Source organism: Anopheles cruzii, chromosome 3 (assembly GCF_943734635.1).
Source record: "Anopheles cruzii chromosome 3, idAnoCruzAS_RS32_06, whole genome shotgun sequence".
Taxonomy (NCBI): domain Eukaryota; kingdom Metazoa; phylum Arthropoda; class Insecta; order Diptera; family Culicidae; genus Anopheles; species Anopheles cruzii.
In genome coordinates, this window is record NC_069145.1 from 17,538,650 (window position 1) to 17,559,343 (window position 20,694).

The following is a 20,694-nucleotide window of genomic DNA, read 5'->3' on the forward strand; positions in this document are numbered from 1 at the left end:
TGGAAGCATTGGAAAAAAGGCTAAAAAGTTGAGTTTTGTTAATGTTAATAAAATAAAGGGCTTACGCTAACCAATTTCTTGTGACATAATGTGATGTGTACGAAATCATAAGGACCTAAAGTGCCAACTCAATGGGCCAACTCAAACATGAAACCGAACGGTTTCTAGCTACTAACGGTCTACTAAATGATAGTTTACAACAACTACAGCTGTGCCTGGTCGGTGGTGAGGCACCTACGATGGCTACTCACTAGGAATTCCAGATACTAATTTTAAGGGCCTTAACACACGGATCGCCCGCAGCGTCCTCAGATCTACTTCCGGTCCCTTTTGGGGGAATAATGTGATGAATCTAGCAATACGAGCGCAACGGCAACGAGATAGAGTTTTGAAGGGCGCGAAAACCGGAAAACAGAAGAAAGACAGAGTAATATAAAGAGAACGCATCGGTTACGGTTCGACTACATATATCGGTTCTAGTGAGAAAACTTCGCTATGCTACGCGCGAGCTTACTACAGGCGCAACCGGAACGATCTAAGACAGAGGCGCCCCAGGGCCGGATTAACCACCGACTCGACTCGAAAACCTGTTCAATGTCAAGCTAGACGCAATACCGCCATGTCGCGATCAAACGTGGGCACCACGTTTGGGCCAACTAACGGCGCAGAATTATGCAAATGCATACAACCATCAAAAACTCATCAAAACACGACACGGCCCGATTGAACCACGATGTCAGCCAACAGGACGTTCCCGGCTTGCTTTTTGGGGAGCGAATTAGAGCCTCGTCAAGCGTACACTTTGTGACCTTGCCAAAAGCGCTCCTGCCACACTTTGGCAGCGTGGCTGACCATCAGACTGACACATACGGCGGCGGTTCTGGTGGCGACCAGAAAGGACAACACACAACCTAGAACTGGGAAGGATTTGGTTGGCTCGGTAGCTCCAACAGCCAGAAACCAGAAACAACGCAACAACACGAACGCAAAACGCAATGGACTCTAGTAGTAATTGCTTCCACTACTGGCTCTATGGCTGGCGCGCTAGGTAAGACTATCGGCTCGGCTAGTACGTACTAGAAGAAAGGTTGCTGAACGGTAGTGACAGAAAAAAGAGCGGGGAAAGAAGTCCCAAACCCAAACCAAACCGGCTGGCGACTACGGGCGGCTTACTTGGAATCCGTGAAACCAGCTTAAGGGGGCGCAAAACACGAAAGGAGCGAAGCATTCGCAAATCAACATCAACATTGGCCTCGGCGAAAATAGTCATTGAACTGTGTATTGCGAGAACGGACGGGTTAGAGAGGGGTTAGAATCGGGATCGTCGAACAAACCGCTAAATCGGGTCGTCCCAAACTCATTGGGAAGCCGCCTGCAGTAGACAGGCCAGTGGCACCTTCTCGGCGGCGTTTAGTATACTCGCGAACTACCCTTCCCCAAAAACCCAGACCCTGGTCCCGCGAACCCCGGCACTTACCCCGTAACTACGACGAAAAAATCCATTATGTTCCATATGTTCCTGAGGTAGGAGTGTTTGTGCATTACAAACCCTAAGGCGAGGATCTTCAGTGATGCTTCGACGCAAAAGATGCCCAAAAAATATGCCTCCGTTTTTTCCAGCTTCTGAGCAAGTATCGTCTTGTCCCCATGAGGTAAGTGCTCCTCCAGAGCCAATACCACACAGTTGGCAATGATTGTCAGCAGCACGGCGTACTCGAAGGGCGGCCATTCGATGATGAACCGGGTGTATCTGCGAGAGAAAAAAAAACGAAAAGCCGGCGGTCAGGTGAGTTCCGGGCGGGCCGCGTTTTTGGCTGGACGCAAACGCACTTCCTAATAATGTTGTCCTCGGATAGAATAAACAACGAGGTGGGTCCGCCTCCGGGCAGAGGCTGACCCCCCTGACTGCTGGGGCCACCCATTCTATCAGCTAAATAGTGGCCTCCTTTGCGTCCGAACTGAGCCCCGTTCGAAGTCCGCTCGAGCGCCGCCTTTTGAGCCGCTTCTAACCTGCAATGAGAGAGAGAGAACCGCGTAAGTAAACAAGGATGTATCATGGACACGGTAGGCCGTCTTTTCGATGATTGATGATTGACTCCGGGTCTTAATGAGTGGCACCGTTCCCCGGCAAAGCCTCGGTGGCTTCCGTATCTTTCAAATAGTATCAGCCGATTTAGTTAGGTCCTGCGAAACGTTGTTTTACGATAAATGGGATCTTAAAATTAGCTGCCTCCCGTCCCAGGACCCGTGTGTTCACCTTCACCGTGTGGAGCACCAATTACGGCAACGGCTGAATATCCCGCGATCAATCAAGCTCAGTCTGAAGCCTCTTACATAATCCGACGTGGACTCGGACTCGGAAAACACGAATCACCGTTCCGTTTCGTTTTTTGCATACATCGCACCGCGGCCAAGATTCCGCTTCTCATTGTGCCCAGGGGCCGGGCCAGGCATTTGCCAGCCATTGTGTAACTACCATTAAATCCGCATCGCGTCCGCTGAAGCACCAAGACCGAGGGCCGCCAGGTACGATACGCCAACGGCTGCCAATTCAAGGATTTCACTTCCATAATGAAGATGACGATGGCAAGGATGAGGATGATGATGGTGCAACATGACATGGATGTTGTGCTCTCGATTTGCTCGAGAGCATTCGATCCCGTCGTTCGTTAGTGTGTGCGTGGCAACAATATGACAATACGACTTCCGGTTCGTTAGACGAACCAGAAGTCAGTGTGTAATCAAACTGCCTGAGTGATGAGATTAAGGACACGGGTCAACACGGGCCGTACCGTGTGGCAATAAATAGCAATTGCCGTAAAGCAGCAGCCGGTTGCGCAACCGGCCGGTGGGCGACTGTCGGGTTTATTATACGCGAAGTTAAAGCTCGGTTACGGCTTGCCGACGGTCGTTTCCGTGAGTCGGTAACTGGGTCACAGCCCGAGCGAGCAGGCAAGATGCTCCAGTGCCGTGGGACGCACTGGTGATATCAATCCTTTCCAGCAGACCCATTACTCAGTAACAACCGGCGGCCGTGTCCTCGGGCGAACTCATTTGTGTGTTTCATTCAAACAAGTTGCAAATTGACAACGGCGCTTGCAAACTCGGCCCAGCCATGATCACCTGGTGGCCCATCAGCTGGGCACCGGCCTGAGTGCTGTTTGGCCTTGTGTTTGCAATGGTTTCCTGCCGCAATCGTGCCTCCAGCGCTCGGCGGGCAACATATTTGCAGGAACTTTTTTCCGGAATCGCGTACCCACATTTCCGGTAGAGTGCTTTGGATTTAGCGCGCCGATGGATATGGGTTGCAGTCACGAAAGGGAAGCAATGCTTCGGGCAAACCGTATTCTTGGGCTTAGGACCTGCAGGGAGTCACTGCCATGATTTATGATTAATTTTTATTGATTTCTATGGGCCCGGCACGCGGATGTCACGCGGGCCGCGTCCGGTGTCGTGACACAGAAAACACTTGCGGAACGATGGTCAGAACCGGAAAAGGCAAGAAAATCGTACAGTTCGTTGGATGAGCGATAGCGAGAGATGAACGATTTAACGAAGTGGCGATTTACAGACAACGACACTTCTTCGCTCAATCCCTTCCATTAGCCATCAATGTGATCGTCGTTCGCAGTGAGCCGCTCATCGTTCTCGCATAAAAGCAATTTATTACCGCACGTTCCGTGCGACGGAGCGGGCTAGGGGCTCAGCAGCAAGCATGTTGCTCTCGTAATTTATTTTAATAGCAACAGAGCCTGACTGCGTGAAGGACCACCACCAAAGAGGCAAGAAGATTGATGTCACTCGGCTTAGGTACTTTACCGTAGCGGTTTCTAAATAGAATCAACTGTTGCGCCGTTCGCATAATGTCGGCCCAAAGTCGGCGAGCGGCGTTGCGTGTCACGATTTGACTGTCGCGGAAAAATTACGATTAGCGATGAAAGTGAGTGAATTACATACCATCCGGCCCTGGCCCGGCAACGCGGTATGATTGTCATTTCCGGCGCCCGGGATTCGGGGGACCGAAGTAACGAGCGCATGTCATGCTACCGTCGTAAAGTGTGGTAAAAACATAATTCCTGCGCCATCGAGTCCACGCGAGCAATCGGGACACTAAACGGTCGACCACCCGACACGACTAGTCTAGTGCCACCCGTTCAAGGCAGTGTCGCCAGAAGGCCAGAAGAAGAAAATAGGTGTGTAGCGCGTTTTGTCAACATGTTTAGCATTCCGTTCCGTTGAGTTCCGATTGGAGACAAATTGTTTCGTGTCGAGCATCGTGACAAATTATTGGTTCACCATTTGGCGAGCACTACGCCGGGCACGAGACCGCCGTTTCAGGGGGTTCGAATCAGTGGCGCTGGTTTGTTGATGTTACAGTCGAGCGCTTATTTATTCATTGTTATTAGAATGGACAGACCAACTTTAAGTTTTGCGCTCAAATTGGAACCACCGACAGGATTCGACGGTTCCGCAAATACGGATGATCTACGAACGAGCCAGTAACGTCCAACGGCTAGGTTAAGGCATTTATTTGCCTGTTGGCGGATGTAACTTTTCAGTTTACACAAACTTCTGCTCGATCCATGATTGAAACATGAATCATTTAATTAAAAGTAAATGTTTTTGTTCGTGAAAGTTGTTCTCAACAATTGACTGCAACATTCTTAAGCATTACGATCGCAATTATTAATATTGCCTAGAAAGACCAACAGTTAATCTAAATAATCTAAATCATCGCACTTTTCAGAAGATAAAATTGTGTGTGATCTCGAATTATCTCGTAAAGCATTTTTAAAAGCAGGGAACACCTTTGTTTTACAATTACAACAAGCTTTGCTCGTGGCAGTTAAATAAGTGCGTGATAGAGCGCATCGAGCCGTGCCAATAGCTCCCTAGACAGAAGCGGCTCTCGCCTATCCCCAATGCCCATTTGACGTGTCCTCGGCCACGTACGAACAACGAGTTCAAATGCTGATCTTTTACTAATACTATAGGAGGAAATACTAATTTTTGCATTGCTAATCGATATTTGCTGTTCAACCATTTAAAAGCTCCACATACTGAATTTACGGAGCAAAACCGCAAACCTTTTTGGTGCGGTTAACTCTCGACGTTGCAGACAAATAAATACCAAATATTACATGTTATGTCATGTTCATTACATGTTATGGTCGATTTGTGGCCATTAGCTGCCGACACTAATTTGTGCCCACGATAATGTACATAAAAGAGAAGGCATTTTTAAAATCACACACCATCACACCGGCTGACGGCAACTTGCATGACCCTTTCGTGAGAAGTATATCCGCTGTGGGCTGTTGGGACATACGTCATCCAATAAACGATACAATAATCATTCTCTTTCTCTCTCTCTCTCGTGCGCTGTCTCTCACAAGCAGCACCAGTTTTTGCTCAATTATGCATACCCAGCATTACGTCACGGACGTACTCGTTCGACATCGATAGGTCGGTTTCACATACCGTCGCCGTCATGGTTCCCGTTGAACCGCGCGCGTCCTCGCGGGCTCGCCAATGCGAGCTCCTCGTTCCCAAACATAAGGCAGACGAAATCGGAAAACGAGTGCCGCGAGACCGGGCAACGGAAACGGGCCCTTAAAATAGCACCGAGGGTTAGTGATAATCGCGGCACCGTAGGCGCTGCATCAACAATAATCGATAAGTCAACTCATAAACAAGTCCGACCGCCCCGACGGCCCCAGAGCTGAACGCCACTTCGCATTAGCCGAAGGATAACGGTTCGCGTATGCGGACTCCGGCTGGCAACTCTTTATGGTCAGGGCTCCGAAGCAACATGCTATCGACGGCGACGGCGACGGAGGCAGACCCCCCCCCCCCCCCCGATCCAGCCCTCCAGCCGACCGGCCAGCGCCAGGATGGGCTGTCTTGTGTGGTCGGAAAATTATACCCATGCCGGCAGTTCGCGCCGACCGGTCAGCGTAAGCCGGGACGCGAACGGGACACTGTTCTATTTATAGCCGGTATCACTTTGCGCGAAATTGACACTGGGCGCCCACTTCCTTCGGTGGGTGGTCACCCACGGTAGCTGAGGAATGTGATGCTGGCCGAGCCCGGGACGCTGTGTGGTGGGTGTGTGCTCTTCTCCCTCTTCGGCTGGCTCTGAAATTGATGACAGTCGTCGGAAGAGTGCTTATTTTCGTTCCGCCACCGCGTGCTGGACGCACGTCCGGAAACGGATATGGTTCATTACTTGCGTCGGTTGAGTTCCGTTGGCGCGCGATTGGAAATGGTACCGATTTCGTGGTTGAACACTGAGCCCGGTCCATGCAAAGCAATCCAATTTAATACGCTCGATACAGATTTCGAATCGAATCGAATCGGTTGCGATGGTCGACGGCTCCGATTCGGAACGATTGGCCGCCTGCTTCGTGTGTGTGAACTTTCGTTCACCTAAACTTCACCTTGACTCATTACAGGTCTATGCGTTGAGAAGTAAACTGTTAAGTGAATTTTGGCTGTACCTGCCGATTGGGACTTCCCAGATTTGCTGTTCATTCATCATTACCTTGTGTTGGCATTAGGTAAATGATTTCAGGTCGAAAAAAAAATTATTTCGGTTTGCAACCCATCTTTGACAGGGTTAGACCATTTTAACTTTTGTGCCTGAAAGTGACGTTTTGCGGGGATTAAAGTTTTTCTGCTACCTCTTGAAGAAAACTGCTTCGGAATCGCACCAAATGCTTGTCGGGAATTGTTTTTGGAAGATCGCAGTGCTTTAAGTGTTTAAGAAATTTCAAAATGGCGATTTTGACTTAACAAACAAAAAGCGTAGAAGGACTCCAAAAAACGAACTTTCTGATGGGACAGAAAGGTGTGGTGTTTCACAAGCTCCTAAAACCTAATGATAACGTTAATTCAGATCGCTACTGACAACAAATGATCAATTTGAGCCATGCATTGATCGAAAAACAACCAAAAGCTGTTTCTGTTTTCTAAAATGGAGGCGCCTGGTACCTCGTTAAATGATGCTGACATGTGCCCAAAAAGCAAAACAGTTTCAGGAAACTATCAAATCACTTGGATGGGAGCTGCTGTCCCTCCCCGCGTTTTTAACCAGACTTGGCTCTTTCCGAATATCATTCTTTTTCATCGATGGGACACGTATTAGCTAAGCATCCCTTCGTTTTTCTACGAGGAAGTCGAAATGGGATGACTAATTAGTTTACTTAAAAAGACGAAGAATTCTTTCATCTAGGAATTCATGATTTAGCAGAGAGATAGAAGAAATGTATAGCTAGCGATGGCACATACTTTGAATAAAATAGAAAGTCGCATACAGATTTTATAAACATTTTTTGTGTGTTAAAAACAGTTCACTTCTCACCGCGTACGTACGGACCCCGAAAAGGTCCGCGAAACGGCCCATCAAACGGTTAATCGATCGGCTTTCGGGTGGTGCGACTTTTCCGTAACCCAGTTCCGCCCTTTGCTAAAAGCCTTCCAATTGCTTCTCATTAAGCCTTCTTGCTAATGGTACCGGCGGCACGTGGAAGATCTTCAAAGGCGGCCGAGATCAATAAAGACGTGCCCTTGAACGTGCTGCCCCACGGTACGTTCGCGCTTATTGATTTTACAGGCGGAGGCTGGCCTCCTCCGGTACTCTGCGGCCACATTGTTTCGAGACGCTCGTGCAGGAAAATGCGCCCCGTCAGCGCCATTTTCTTGAAGGTTGCTCTCGCGCCCAGAGGGCCCCTATCGCACGTGTGCGATCTGACCGTGCGGCGGCCGATCATTTGGGTTAAAATCTCTTGCGCCGACAACCCTACACTGCACTCTATTGTACTTCGATCCGCCATAAATTAGCCCGACGCTGCTTCCCGGGAAGTGTTGCTAATTTTGCCTACCCTGAGTGCCGGAAACCAGAAACCCTATTGGCACATGTGCTAAAGTGTAAGATTGATGGTGGCGCCCGGAGTGTGCATAAAAAGAGCCGCGTGAAAAGAAGCGAATCGGACCCCGGCAGGATGGATGCTTGCTGCCGATGGCACATTCTTGGCATACGTCCACCCCCGTCCACGGTACCAATCAATTGTAGATTGTGCTTTAAAGCGCTGACCGCTCACAAGACACCCACCCTCCCCCTATTGTTTTGAGGTTTTTGTCATTTCATAACCACGGTCGGTTTTCCCGGGGGAACATGAATAGCGTAGCTTCGCCATTTATACCACCACCATCTCGACACTCCTGACAACGTGACAGTGACAGACGAGAGGGGGTCCCTTTAGAATGCTGGCCAAATCTAGGACACGTCATGCGATGCACCTCGAACAAAAGCCTTGCAGTGTCTCTGTGGTGCAACCGATTCCAGCGCTGGCGATGTCGCAAACAAAAACGCTTACGCTCGCAAATTATGGCCAGTAAGGAAGCTAGTTTTATAAACCCTAAAAGTAACCACACAGGGACAGAAACTTTAAGGTTTGAGTTTCGTAGATGCATCACCGCAGTAAGTCACGAGCTCCAGTTTCGTTTTCGCAAGAGTGGTGCTCGGTGTGTCGGATATCTGCCGACAGAAAGGTCATGAAACTTAAAACGGCCTGGTTTTGGTTTCCTAATTAAGCCATCGTTCGCTCACATAACACCCAACAGCCCGGCAATCATGCAATAAGGAGTTGAAAGGAGAGGGTTGCCAAAGAGATAACGCACAATGGGGTTTTCACACCAACAACAGCTTACGGGCATGCCACCGCTAGGCCTGGACTGCCCCATTACAAGGCCCAGTGTTGCGTGTGGGCTAGCAGCCGACGCTAATCCTTGATATGCTTCGACGGAACGGATCAAAGTAATAATTCGCCCATATCTGGTGAGGAGGGCTTTAGTAAACCATGTGGAAACCGAGGGTAAACCTAAGCTCCCCCAAAGGTCCGATAGCTTCGGCCCGATAGATTGAAATTTTTTTTTGCTCACATTAACCTATTTTTCCTACGGGCTTCCTGTGGTCGTGAACGTCGTGGCTCTTTTTGTCTGCCTGCTGCCTCCAGTGGGCAGGGCCCGAAATAAAGCGGGCAATCCTGGAATTAATCCCGTATTTCGTATTCAGGACCAGTATTTTAACAACTTGAGCGCTGCGAGTTCGCTGCCTGCCGCCCGGAGCGACCCCCTTCAAGCACTCTCGTGCGCCATTCAACCCACTAGCCCACAGCGAGGGCGACCTACTTCCTGGCGCACGAAAACCATTGACATTGGCACGGGACGCGACCGGAAGGACCACAAGGTGACAAATCGGTTCAATAAATAGCAATGAGTGCATTGATTTTCTCTCTTTCTCTCTGTCTCTCTCTCTCTCGTTCGCTGCTCGCTTTCCATGCACTCGCGGTACTTGTGGGGGACATAATTTTTGCATAGCAGCACCTCGCGCCTCGAAGGACGCTGCCAGGGTGACGATACTCTTTCCCTTCGGCCATTACTGCTGTGTTGGTGCGCACACGGAGCGGTGCACAGGAACCCACCGTCAGTGTTTGGCGATGTGCAGTACCCACGATGGACGACCAGTGGGCCATATTGGTTACACCAAGCCACCACCGACGTCGTTATGCATGCACGGCACTGCCGCCTGCTCGTTGGCCGCTTTCGGTGGCATATTTGTTACGTTACAAAGATTCACAAACGCTCACAACACTATCACTGCGACGACCGCGTCACTGCGCGCCCGGTTCCGGTTTATGTACCCTCCTTTAGGATGCCGCACACACACACACACAGACGAGACCACTTCACCACACGCCAAACGGGTTGACGTTAGTTCCGATTTTCGGTCGGCCGCCGGTCGGTCGGTTACTTCACGTTCACGGAACTACACCAGAGCCTCCAGAGTGGCCACCAGATGGCGCGCCGAAGCTCGCACGGAGGGCACTCTTTCTCTCTCTTTCACCCGACAGGCATCAACAAGGCAGCGGCAGCGACAACCACCGCTGTGCCCTGTGCCTGGGGGAGCCAGCGTAGCACCAACACCACCGTACGACGCTCGATTGTTGACGCTCGCCTACTTGACACCGTCTGCCGTGCGCTCACTGAAAAAGAACGAAAGAATAGAAGGATGGGGATGGCTTTTTCACACTGCCCCCTCACGCACATGGCCCTTTCGCTCGGTGCTTGCAACAAGGGCTCCAAAGCCACCACCAACACCACCACACACACACGCACACAGCCACACACGTTATTGTTGTAGCTTTCTTGTTTCGTTCACTCACTTCAAAGCCCACGAGCTGTTCCACTTCCGATCCGATAATGGAACTGCAGCACTCACACAGCTACACCGAACATCTTCACCCTCTGTTTTTTTTTTTCGCTCTCGCTCCTTTGTTCCTTCTTTCTCTCCTGCTCTCTCTCTCGCTCTCACTCTCACTCTCTCTCTCTCTCTTGGTCTTTGTCGTCTTGATAGTGACAGTTAAATGCGATTCCGCTCTTGGAACGAAATGGAAATCAGCGGGCAAAAAGGGCGCGGGTAGGTGGGGCCCGACCGACCCCACGATGGCAGTGGCCGCCCTTCAATGGGAATGGGCCCATTTGCCCCCACCCCGTGGGGCATGGAATCAATTGTGCTCCACTGCCCTCGGTAGCATAATTGAAAATGCATTGATTGCCAGCCAGCGAGCTTTGGAGAAACCGCACACAACGGGAGCACACTGACAACCACCACCCAAAATGGCTTCTCCTGATGTCGGAGTAGCCTATACTTTGTTTCCCACTTTGCAGCTCCTACTACGATGATTCCAGCACCTCAACGCAGCAGCAGCAGCACGATTTGCCTCACTCAAATCAAATTAAGGTAATTAAATTTTCAGAAAATCTCAATCCCTCCCCCGACCGGGCGTGGGCGGCCTGTGGATAGCACTTTTCTTGGCCAGCACCACTTTTGCACTACTCGAAAGCTGAACGATGGACCCTTGTAGTGGGTTCCGAAATCACACCACTGGAAACGATGGCACGTCCGAAAGATGAAATTTTCCATCCAAGCGTGCCTTTCGTTCCACGTTGTCACCTTCACACTAGCAGCAGACGGAGCGGGCGGGTGGCCCCACAAGGCCTACCATGCTGCTCGAAACGAACCCCAAATCACTTCACACGCTGTAAAATCAAGGAACCACTGCTCCATACCAACCATTCACACACGCCTTTCACAGCAATGGAGACTGTGTCTTCTCACTGGTCACTTTTCTTCTTCTCTTCACTTCACAGGCACACCCGTCACGGCGCGAGATACGTGCTGAGGGCTTCCGTGTCTGGCAACCGAATGCGCCACGAACCGATGGGGAAGGTCCTTTTTCCCACTCGGTCGGCCCACTCAGCAGGGGGCGTTCATCCGAGCTCCGGTTCCCCGGCACACGCACACCGTCTCACGAACGTACACACGAAAACGGCGCCGCACGTGCAGCGTGCAGGTCGGCTGATTACGACTCGTCGACTCAGGCCGATCCGCCGCTGTAAACGCGAAGCCGTCGAAACAGGTGGCACTCAGCGAGGCACAAGGCGGTCGGTCGCGGTTTGTAAACAGAGTGACGCGATGCCAAAGAACACGTGCCGCGGGTCGTAAATGGGAGATTGAGCCGAAACGCTTGCTGAATGGACGCTGCATGAGAGATAGTAGAAGCACTGTTTACGATGAAGCACCAGGCGCCTCCATTGGCAGTAAAACTCCAGAGTTCACACAAATCGCAAGGCATCTAAGCAATGCTAAGCCAACAATGTAAGGACATTTTTGGAGAAAATACTTAAATATTTACTACACGCAATTCAGTATTCTACGAGTACGAAAAACAGGACAGCGTCGTGAAACATTAGGCGCCTCCATTGAAATAAAAAAGGCAAATGTTTAATAAATCTATAAGAGTAAGGAATCCACAATCCAACCTTTATGGTTAGTATTTTTCAAAGCAGAAATCCCCCCAATAATGCACCATTTCAACACTGCAGATAGTGGTTCTTCGGTGGCTCACGAGTTGTGTTTACGCCAGTGAAATATTTCAAAGGCTTTGCTTTTAGTTTGGACATGAACCTCCCATTAGTCGAGACACTTCGAGTTGCTACAAAATACTCCCCTACACTACGAGACTACGAGTGTGACTAACGCGCTCGTGCTCGTGCATCCTATAAAGGCAGGGATACTTACATGATGTCTCCTAGTTTCAGTCTTGTTTGAATTAATGCACAGCTTTTATGGTCACTTGTCGTCACGGCTCGCCGTCGCCGTGGCGAAACGCGCGGTGTGTTCAACCCATCCGGAGGCTCCAGCTGCAGGTTGAGGTTGTTGCCGAGCCGCACCATCGGTGACGAGCCGCGGCGGCGGGTCGACATGTGTCGACCTCCTACGCTGCCGATCATCTGCAAGAAATTAAGGAAAACTTGTGTTAGAAAACGGTAAACGACAATGTGTCGTTATTGTGAATCAAGAGTGCCCACGATCTTCGTACTAGTGAGGATTGTAATTGGGAGAACATTTGTTAAACCGGAACAACCAGGTCGCGCTTCCGGTTGCTTCGCGTCCCCTTTTAATGAGGTGCCCAAATTGTAAACCCCTCAGTGGTCGCTAACAATGCGCCAGCCAGCGGGCCAAAGAAACTTTATGAACACGGGTTTCACATATGCTGCGTCAGCTTTCCAGCTTCATCGTGGGCCCCCAGCACGAGAAAAGGAATGATGAACTTTCCACTAGTAATGGTATGAAGTTATGAAAAGAATGGGTGAGTTGCAACAACGGCTCTGATCGTCCTGTGCGCGCCAGGAAGCGTCTTGCGCCAGCTGCAACCGTGACGCGTAGATTCTTCGCCGCACAACCAGTTGATCCCGGACACCATTTTCCATTAGCAGCAAGCCGGGTGACGGAGGAAAAGGAAAGGCAAAACTACAACAGCCGCTTCACTCACATCGGTCACACCTCGGCACAACACGGGGGGACCCTCTTCGCTGCTAACGAAACCCACCGGGCGAACCCCTAGCACCAACCCAACGGTCGGCCACCCGGTCGCTGCCTAATGGGCGGTTTTCTTTTGGGAAAGAAAAATAGTGCCGCTACTACCATTAAACGGAGTGAACCATTCATCGGACGTGTTCGAGGTACTGCGGTGGTCGGCCAGGGGCTCTTAGACAAGAACCTACCTACCAGGTCAACACCGGGACCGCACCAGCAATCGCTTTATTTTATTTTGCTGCCACCCCATCCGCACATTTCCGGCCGCCACCGGTGGGGTCGAGTTTTTTCTTTCTTCACACCCGACCCGGAAAAGCGTTGCACGCCCGGAAATGAATAACGCTGCTGAAATCAACAACAAGTGGCGCCCTTGGGGTGAGGAGCGAGAAAAAAAAATTAAACCACCTGCTTAGGGTGGCCTCGCCACGGCCAGGGAAGGATCGTGCCGTCCGTGAGCTTGCCGCAGCATCGGTGCCACTTCATAAATTCATCAGCACCGTGCGCTCGGTAAATCATGCGGTCGATGCTCGTTTTCCGGTGCAAACCGCGTGGGTCTGTTTAGCACTTGGGGTTGAGAAATTCGGACCTCGAGAGGCAACTTGTTATAACGCTGCACCAGGCTGCACGGTTGAGAAAGTTTCCTCGGCTGGCCAGCTTGACCAAGGATTGCCACCCGGGAAACGGTCAATGAATATGGCACCATTTAATGGCGCAACAAATTGGAGCCATAAACCGATGAACAAGAAATCGATGAGTAAATTGCTTCCGAATAGCTGGCCGTTGCTTGACCGGCGTCTCTTGGTCGCGCTCGCCTTGGTCGACGATCGTAAAACTTTCTACGGAGCCCGGGGCCTCACTTTAACAATGGCGATCGCATGCCAATAGAGCCATAGGGTGGTAATAAAATGCATTTTAGAAAGGGTTGTTGCAGAAAGTTCCGAGCGATGAGTAGGAGCATCGGTGAAAGAATGTGCTTTTAAAGTACGCTTCCAAAGAAAAACTCTGATGGCCTCTGATGCGCGATAAGGACACCAACTTCGGACAGCTGCAATGGGACAGCCCTATCTAAGGTCCTGAAAACAGCCCGCATCCCGAGACTAGAAAGAAGCATTCGACAAAGGTTCCTTAGGCCATGCTGTTGAAGTTCTTTTCTTGGGTCAGGAAGTGCTACGATTATGCAAAAGCATTAAAGACAGTCTCGCCGCCTTTTGCATCTCTACAATAGCCTGTCTAGCGCACCTCAAAAGCGCTGTGAGTGTGTGTGACTTTAAAACTTCTGTTACCAGCAGCTTTAATATTTTCCCTCGACGCAGTTTTCTTGTGTTCTCCGCTACAAACCAAAGGTATGCCGCCTGGAAGGTTGCAAGCCGTGCAGTATAGAACGAAACAAGCCCTAGGTACTTGCTCGGTTCATATCTAGCACATGTCCATGTCGCAATTGCAATCCGACACATTTTTCGTTCGTTTGAAGCTCCCCTTCCAGTTGCTCGACGCCCTGCGCTGAATGCATCAAATGCACATAAAGTGCACGGAACGGGTGAAAAAGTTTGTCCTTTCCGCGACGTGCCGTGCACACTCCCTTCAGACGCTGTTGTTCGCGTGTTGCTCCGGGTTTATGCTGCGCGCCAAAGAGCAATCTGGTTTTGTACTTTCCTTCCTGTTAGCCCAGCGAAGACGGCACTGGGGCCGTCATGGGATGGCGGAAAATTGTCGCTTTGCCTGTGCAAATTAGCGCACGGTAAGTGATTCCGTAAATCGGGAAACGCAACGACGGTACCGGAAGGTCCACCCGTCGGAACAAGCGGATGCAGCGGTTGTGTAGCGGCAAAAATTGTACGGAAGTTCTTGCAAGAAAACTGTTTCAATATCTCCCATCTGTTTTCGATAGTATCCTTCCGCTCGGTTACGTACGAGGCTCTGAAGATACATACTATATTGCGTCCGGCAACAGCACCAAAGCTCCCGCGGGGATTGCTGCTTCCTGTAGGAGGACCGAATGACAGGTGTTTACGGGATATTGGGCCGTTTATTTTCTCGTAAACAATAGAACATGTTTTCATGTCTGCGCTTGCTTCAGTGCATGTATGTGAGGTTGGATGTGAAACTTGGTTTCGTATGGTTTCATTCGTACCGTGCATTATCCAAAACCTCCTCATAAATTCTTAATGAACAACTTCCGTTTCGTAAATAGCAACTAAACTACAAAAGAATGTTATAATCTTACGGTTTAGATTAAACCCTTGCATGTGCTTTGAAGTGCCATAACCGGTGGACTGTAAATAGTTTAGCCACGTTGGTCAGGAAAAGTGATGGTAATTATGGTCTTCATCTCCACAATACAATCAAGCTTGTAGACCGCGTTTAAATATTCCAGTCGATCGAATGCAATAAGTTGAGTATCGAAGCAGCAGCTCTGAGAACTGCACTAAACTAAGATCTTCATTGCAGTTGACTTTTCGGCTATTCACTATTTTATCCACTTTACGATCCACTTGCTTCGACTTTGCACTTTTAGGCTTCTCTTATAGTCCTCTCTGTTGTTGAGATACGCTTTTAATCAAGTTCATGTATAATTTAACTTTTGTGCACGTCTTTTTAGACAAGCCACAGCGAGCAGCCGTCGCTGCCGGTGAAAAGGCCGCAATTGTCACGGCGATGGGACTTGAAATAAACGAGCTTGGGGATCGTTTCGACCGAACCAAAGGAACCACGTTTCGGATAAAATCCGCCACGCCTTTCGTTGTTGAAGAGCACAAAAAACCGGTAGACATTGATTGTACTTACCTTTGCCTAGTGTCTTCGGTTGCTAGCTTCGTAAATTGTTCTGCTATTGTCAACTGATCCGTTGATTGTTGGGCATTGTTTCAAACTGTAAAGAAAACGATTAAGAAAGATCAATTAATTTTAACTCTTCGCATACTTTTACGGAACTCCATTAGTTAGTTTCGATCAGCCTGCACGGATTTTGGAGTGCCTTGTCAAATGGGAACACACGGTGTGTGTTGATGTGTCGTTAAAACTTAGGCACCTTTAGACCACAACTGACTGCCTTGTCGCAAATGGTGGCGCCGACCCGGTTCGTCGACGAAGCGGTTTTAAAGTCGTTCCCAGACGCTGGCGCTGTGTTTCAATTAATTTCACTAATGCACTTTTCTGTGCAACATCCCCAGCGTCGCGGTCGTAATGACACTGTACTTTTGCTGGGGAAAAATAAAATTTCACCCATCGTCTTTCGCACGTGGCCTCCCGTTAGCGTGGAGAAGGCCGCAAAAAATTTGCAAAGTAGCATATTTTCTTCGACTGTCAGCCGACCGACAGCGAGCTACGCCAGAGCTACGGCCTCGATGAAGGCATCAAGTGCAGCACATTGAGCGCAACGCAACCCGCACAACGGTGGGAAACGGGTGGGAAACCGGACCTGATTCAGAGAGCCTTCAACGGTCGTCCCGCAGTGACGGCCGAAAGCGGAGCGAAAAAAAGACGACCGTTTTGCCTCGGCTTCAGATATGTACTCTAATTCTGGCTTCCATTTAGCGTCGCCTTCACTGCGACTCGTCTCGTTATAAAAATCTCATTTATATAGAAAAGAGTATAAAAACACGAAGCTCAATGAGATTGGAACGATTTCTAAGCGTGACGGCGTAAATAAGGAATCCAATAAGCCAGCCCAGAAAACATTTGTTGTAGGTACAACACTTGCCACCGATGAACTAAACAATCGATTGTTTGAAAATTCCTAGAATTGCTGGTGAAGTGAACATGACACGCAACACAATATGATAACTTTAAGGGTTTGTATTCCTGTTCACGTACCCCGCAATCCCAGTTAACCCGTGAAATTGTGATATGAACGCGAACCGCGAACGCACGGACTTCCTAGGCAACGGCTAATGAAAACCCGTCCCGGCCTGGCTTCATTTACGAAAGCTGACGAAACTATCCATAAACGGTCGTGCTCGTATCGCCCGCGCACGTTCTGCGCCGAGCAGAGCACCGATCTTAAAAGCTTCCGGGATGCACGGGAAGCGGAAAGCGGTACGAGCAGGTCGGGTTGCCGGGCTCACGGCGGAGGTGGGTTGTAAAACAAGTAAATAAGCTTGTTGCCAGGATACATTAACGGCGTACGATGCGGTGCAGGATGCTTCGTTACTACACCGTCCCCAAACTCGTTTCACGGTGCACGGGTAACTGAAGCCTTTGCGGCAACGGCAGCGTCGGTGGTGAGCTGCAATTGCAGTTTCTTCTCCCAACGGCGTTGCATCGGAACCGGTCTGCCGGATTGGCTGCGGGTTGCCACGGACAGCGCAATCTGTTTTCCGGTGGTTACCAGGAGCGCAAAAAAACAAACCTCATTGATGGCCAGGTTGGGATGAACGGCTTGATTGCACTCTAATTGAAGTGTTGGAGGGAGGCACGGCGCGAAATGGCACAAATCATGCTGCTCGCTTTGGATGGCAGTCGTTTCGCCTAAATCCAGGGTCGAATCGGTTCACTCGTATGGAAAATATTTTTACCCAAGGAACATTCAAACACGCAGCGTTTCATCCCGATGTGCCACGTGCATCGCGGGACAGTCAATTTGGGATGGCCGTAGAGCGAGGGGACCACAGGCAACAGGCAACCACACCATCAAGGATGGTCATTGCACAAATTATGCCAATCAGTTTCCGGCAGGATGTCTGTTTGTGGGCGATAGCAGGGTTTAAGGTCTGAATGCGATCCTTAATACAAGCGGTGAGCGGTTGGAAACACTCTAGAAATAAGCTTAAATTTGACCTTCGAGTTTGAAATATTCCCGTGAAAGAGAATATTATTCCATTTCAGCATAATTGTTGAAAACCAATAAGGTATCGGACAAGCAGTGGCACTGAAAGTCAATTCAGCTCAGCTTTTGTGTTCAATTCTATTCAAAAAAAGGTACGCATTTAGATTGCTCCTTGCGAGCAACATAATACAACAAACGAATCCATAATCCTTTAAGCTCATCATCTTCCTCAGATGCCCGGGACAGAGGGTAAAAGAGGGAATAAAAGAAACTTAAAGCAAATCGGCACCACAAGAGAGGGAGGCACATTCAAAAAGGAACACTGACCCAATAAGTCACTCTGCAAAGATTGCGGCCGAACACACATCCCCGCCGGGCCGGAGTGGTAGATAGTGACAAGATTGTATCCCACCGGACACGGTGCCACGTCCGGTCACGTCTTTAATTTCTGCCTTTGCCGGCTCTTCACTTCACCGACGAAGTGATTAAGTTTCTTGTTGCACGAACTTATAAACGATTTGGGTAGACTGGGTTTCTTTGCACCTTTTTTTTATTTAATGATTATCCGTATCTTGCGTTATTCATATTTGTCATATGCCACTAATTGAGGGCCACAAACGCCTAACGTGTCTACCCTAAGTGGGGACGTAAGCTTATAAAATGATGTCGTAAATAATTCATCCTGACAAGTCACCAACAAGGCACACACACAAAGTGTGTGGCCATCTTTGGACTTTTTGGCCGGTGGTGCCACACCGAGGGTAAGATCGGCGTCGTTGAGCATAGCTCATCCGCAAACCCAAGTACACGACGGGTTGGCATAGGACAAACTGCGAAACCACCGGCTCGACGCTTACCGCAAAAGGCAGGAAGAGTAATGGTGAGTAATCAGATAAATTACTGTTTGGCGCCTGCAAACATTGCATCCGATCGCTATTTTTCTCTGATTGATTCATTCCGGCCAGCAAACGGCCAGAGATGTGGACTTGCGTAAGTTTCCTGTTGCGACATCAACATGTCCACAAATCATCTCAGCGAACGTCATCAGATTGGAGACGTGTTTAATCAGCTATTGCAGAGCGATGAATAAAGTATATCAAGGCAATGGCAGGGAAGCGGATGAACGAGGTTTTATTTATTTCATTTCAATTCACTTTTTCTACCCAATGGAAAGTTTCAATACTTTTCCAGTCCCTATTCTTGATGGGATTTCCAATCACTTCTGGTTCCTATTTAACTATAGGTTCGTCAAGTTATCGTTAAATAAAATGTCGATTTGAGATCAATTCCGTTGTTCAATATTTAAACCAGATTGTAAAGATGCCAGAAGCATACAAGACTAACTAGGCTTTCTTGGTTTTTTTGAATGCTTCCAGTGACTCTCGCAGAAACTCAGAATTATTCTAGTCTCTGGCCGCCACTCGAGATGTCAACAGTCGAGTAGGAGAAGCGCAAATGGAAGGAAACATAAACTATACCACACCGAACAACTTCTCTTTGGTCCTTCTCTGTAGTAAAACTAACACCATTGCGGATTGCGGTCGGAGTCTGGAGTTGGAGGTGATACCGAAATAGTTTTCCATCTGTCGCTGCATCCTCTCTCTCTCATTGGCAATACACAATATTCACGGTGAGGTGTGTTGTGTTGTCTTCTTCCACTGGTGACGGGTTTTAATTAGTGTGCGTGTTGTGTAGATGGTTAAATTGCTTTCCAAGATTTTGGCCGTGCCCCAGGCAACACCTTCCACCACACGTGGCGAACCGTCCTGACACCCAGCCGGTCAAGGAATAGTCGGAATTTTCGAGCTGTCCCAAGTTTACTACGACGATCACAAGTCACCGTGGTGGGAAGGGGACGATCAGTTTGCTAATCAAAGCGTTGAAGCGTTGGTTTATTACTTTGGCCCCAGTACGTGCGCTGGGAAGGGCCACATACGTGACAAGTGGGTAATAAAATTTAACGAAAGTTAGGTGGACTTGCCGGGATGTATCCCCAGTTCCGTGGCCCGTTCAACAAAAGTCACTCTTTTTTTTTAGTGTATAAGATTTAGAATCTCCATCGGGTGCAAGTGGTTGACCGACCAAGAGAGGGCGCGGTTGTTTTTAATTAACTAATGGTATTTGAATTTAGTTTTATTAGACTCCATCGGACGGTAATAAAATATCCCGAACTAACCACATTGTGGGTCTGAAACCCTTCTTTTGTTTAATTTTCAGAGAACGACACCTAATCTCCGGAAACCATCTTCTTTAAAGCAAACAACATTGCCCAAAGACGGAGGTTGCCTCGTTACGGAAACTAAAGCCGACAAAATCTGCTGGCAGACTTAACAAAGAGAATTCAGTTCTGGCTGAATTTCCGAACACCGACCGGATGGTGTATCCCTTAAACACCTCGAGCAACAACGTTGCAATCTCTAAACAATGCCCTAATACAGCTTCGCCTCATGAAAGCTCGCCTCGACTACATCACGAGCGGTCAGCGAAACGCACCCGAGTCCTGCTATTCCACATACGAGCTCGAACATGCCCCAGGTCAGTGCGCTGGGTGGTAAGTGCAATCCCATTACCATAATCCAACATCCACCAGGGCAGGCGAACCAGGATGCAGCCATTACGCTGTTGGGCCGTTCCCATTCAGTTTGATGTATTCAGTGAAGTGCTCAAAATCGGAGCTTTAGCCCTGGATTTTGCTGGCAAGTCTCTGCCACTCTGCCAAGCGCAGACACAACCTTTTTGACAGACACAAGTAACAGATCATAGTTCCGTGCAGGTGCGAATGTAGCTTTCTGATGGGCGCCTTCGGGCACGGCAAGCGCGAGCATATGGAAACGCAGTCCGGTCACGTCTGTGCCGGGCCGATACTGTAGCCTAGTGCGGGTTGACGCCGTTAGAATGCTCGATTGGGATGGACTTTTTTTCCTATCCTGCGACTACCAGAGACCGGAATGCCCGTCGACGTACCAGAGTCCTATCATCCAGGACC

At 49.3% G+C, this 20,694-nt stretch overlaps 1 protein-coding gene across 6 annotated transcripts in view; it reads right to left on the reverse strand.

Annotated features, from left to right (window-relative positions):
- LOC128275513 (voltage-dependent calcium channel type A subunit alpha-1-like) overlaps positions 1-12,357 on the reverse strand; it is a 41,678-nt gene extending 29,321 nt beyond the window's left edge. For 3 of the 6 annotated variants that reach the window (XM_053014042.1, XM_053014040.1, XM_053014045.1), the window contains exons 1-3: positions 1,831-1,922; positions 1,478-1,750; positions 252-352 (exon numbers count right to left, since the gene is read on the reverse strand). In XM_053014042.1, coding sequence (XP_052870002.1) covers positions 252-352; positions 1,478-1,750; positions 1,831-1,922 — 466 coding nt within the window. Of the gene's footprint in view, positions 1-251; positions 353-1,173; positions 1,275-1,477; positions 1,751-1,830; positions 2,011-12,145 lie in introns of those variants that run through there. The other 3 variants (XM_053014043.1, XM_053014044.1, XM_053014039.1) reach the window with 2 other exon arrangements.
- Positions 12,358-20,694: the final 8,337 nt, after the last annotated feature.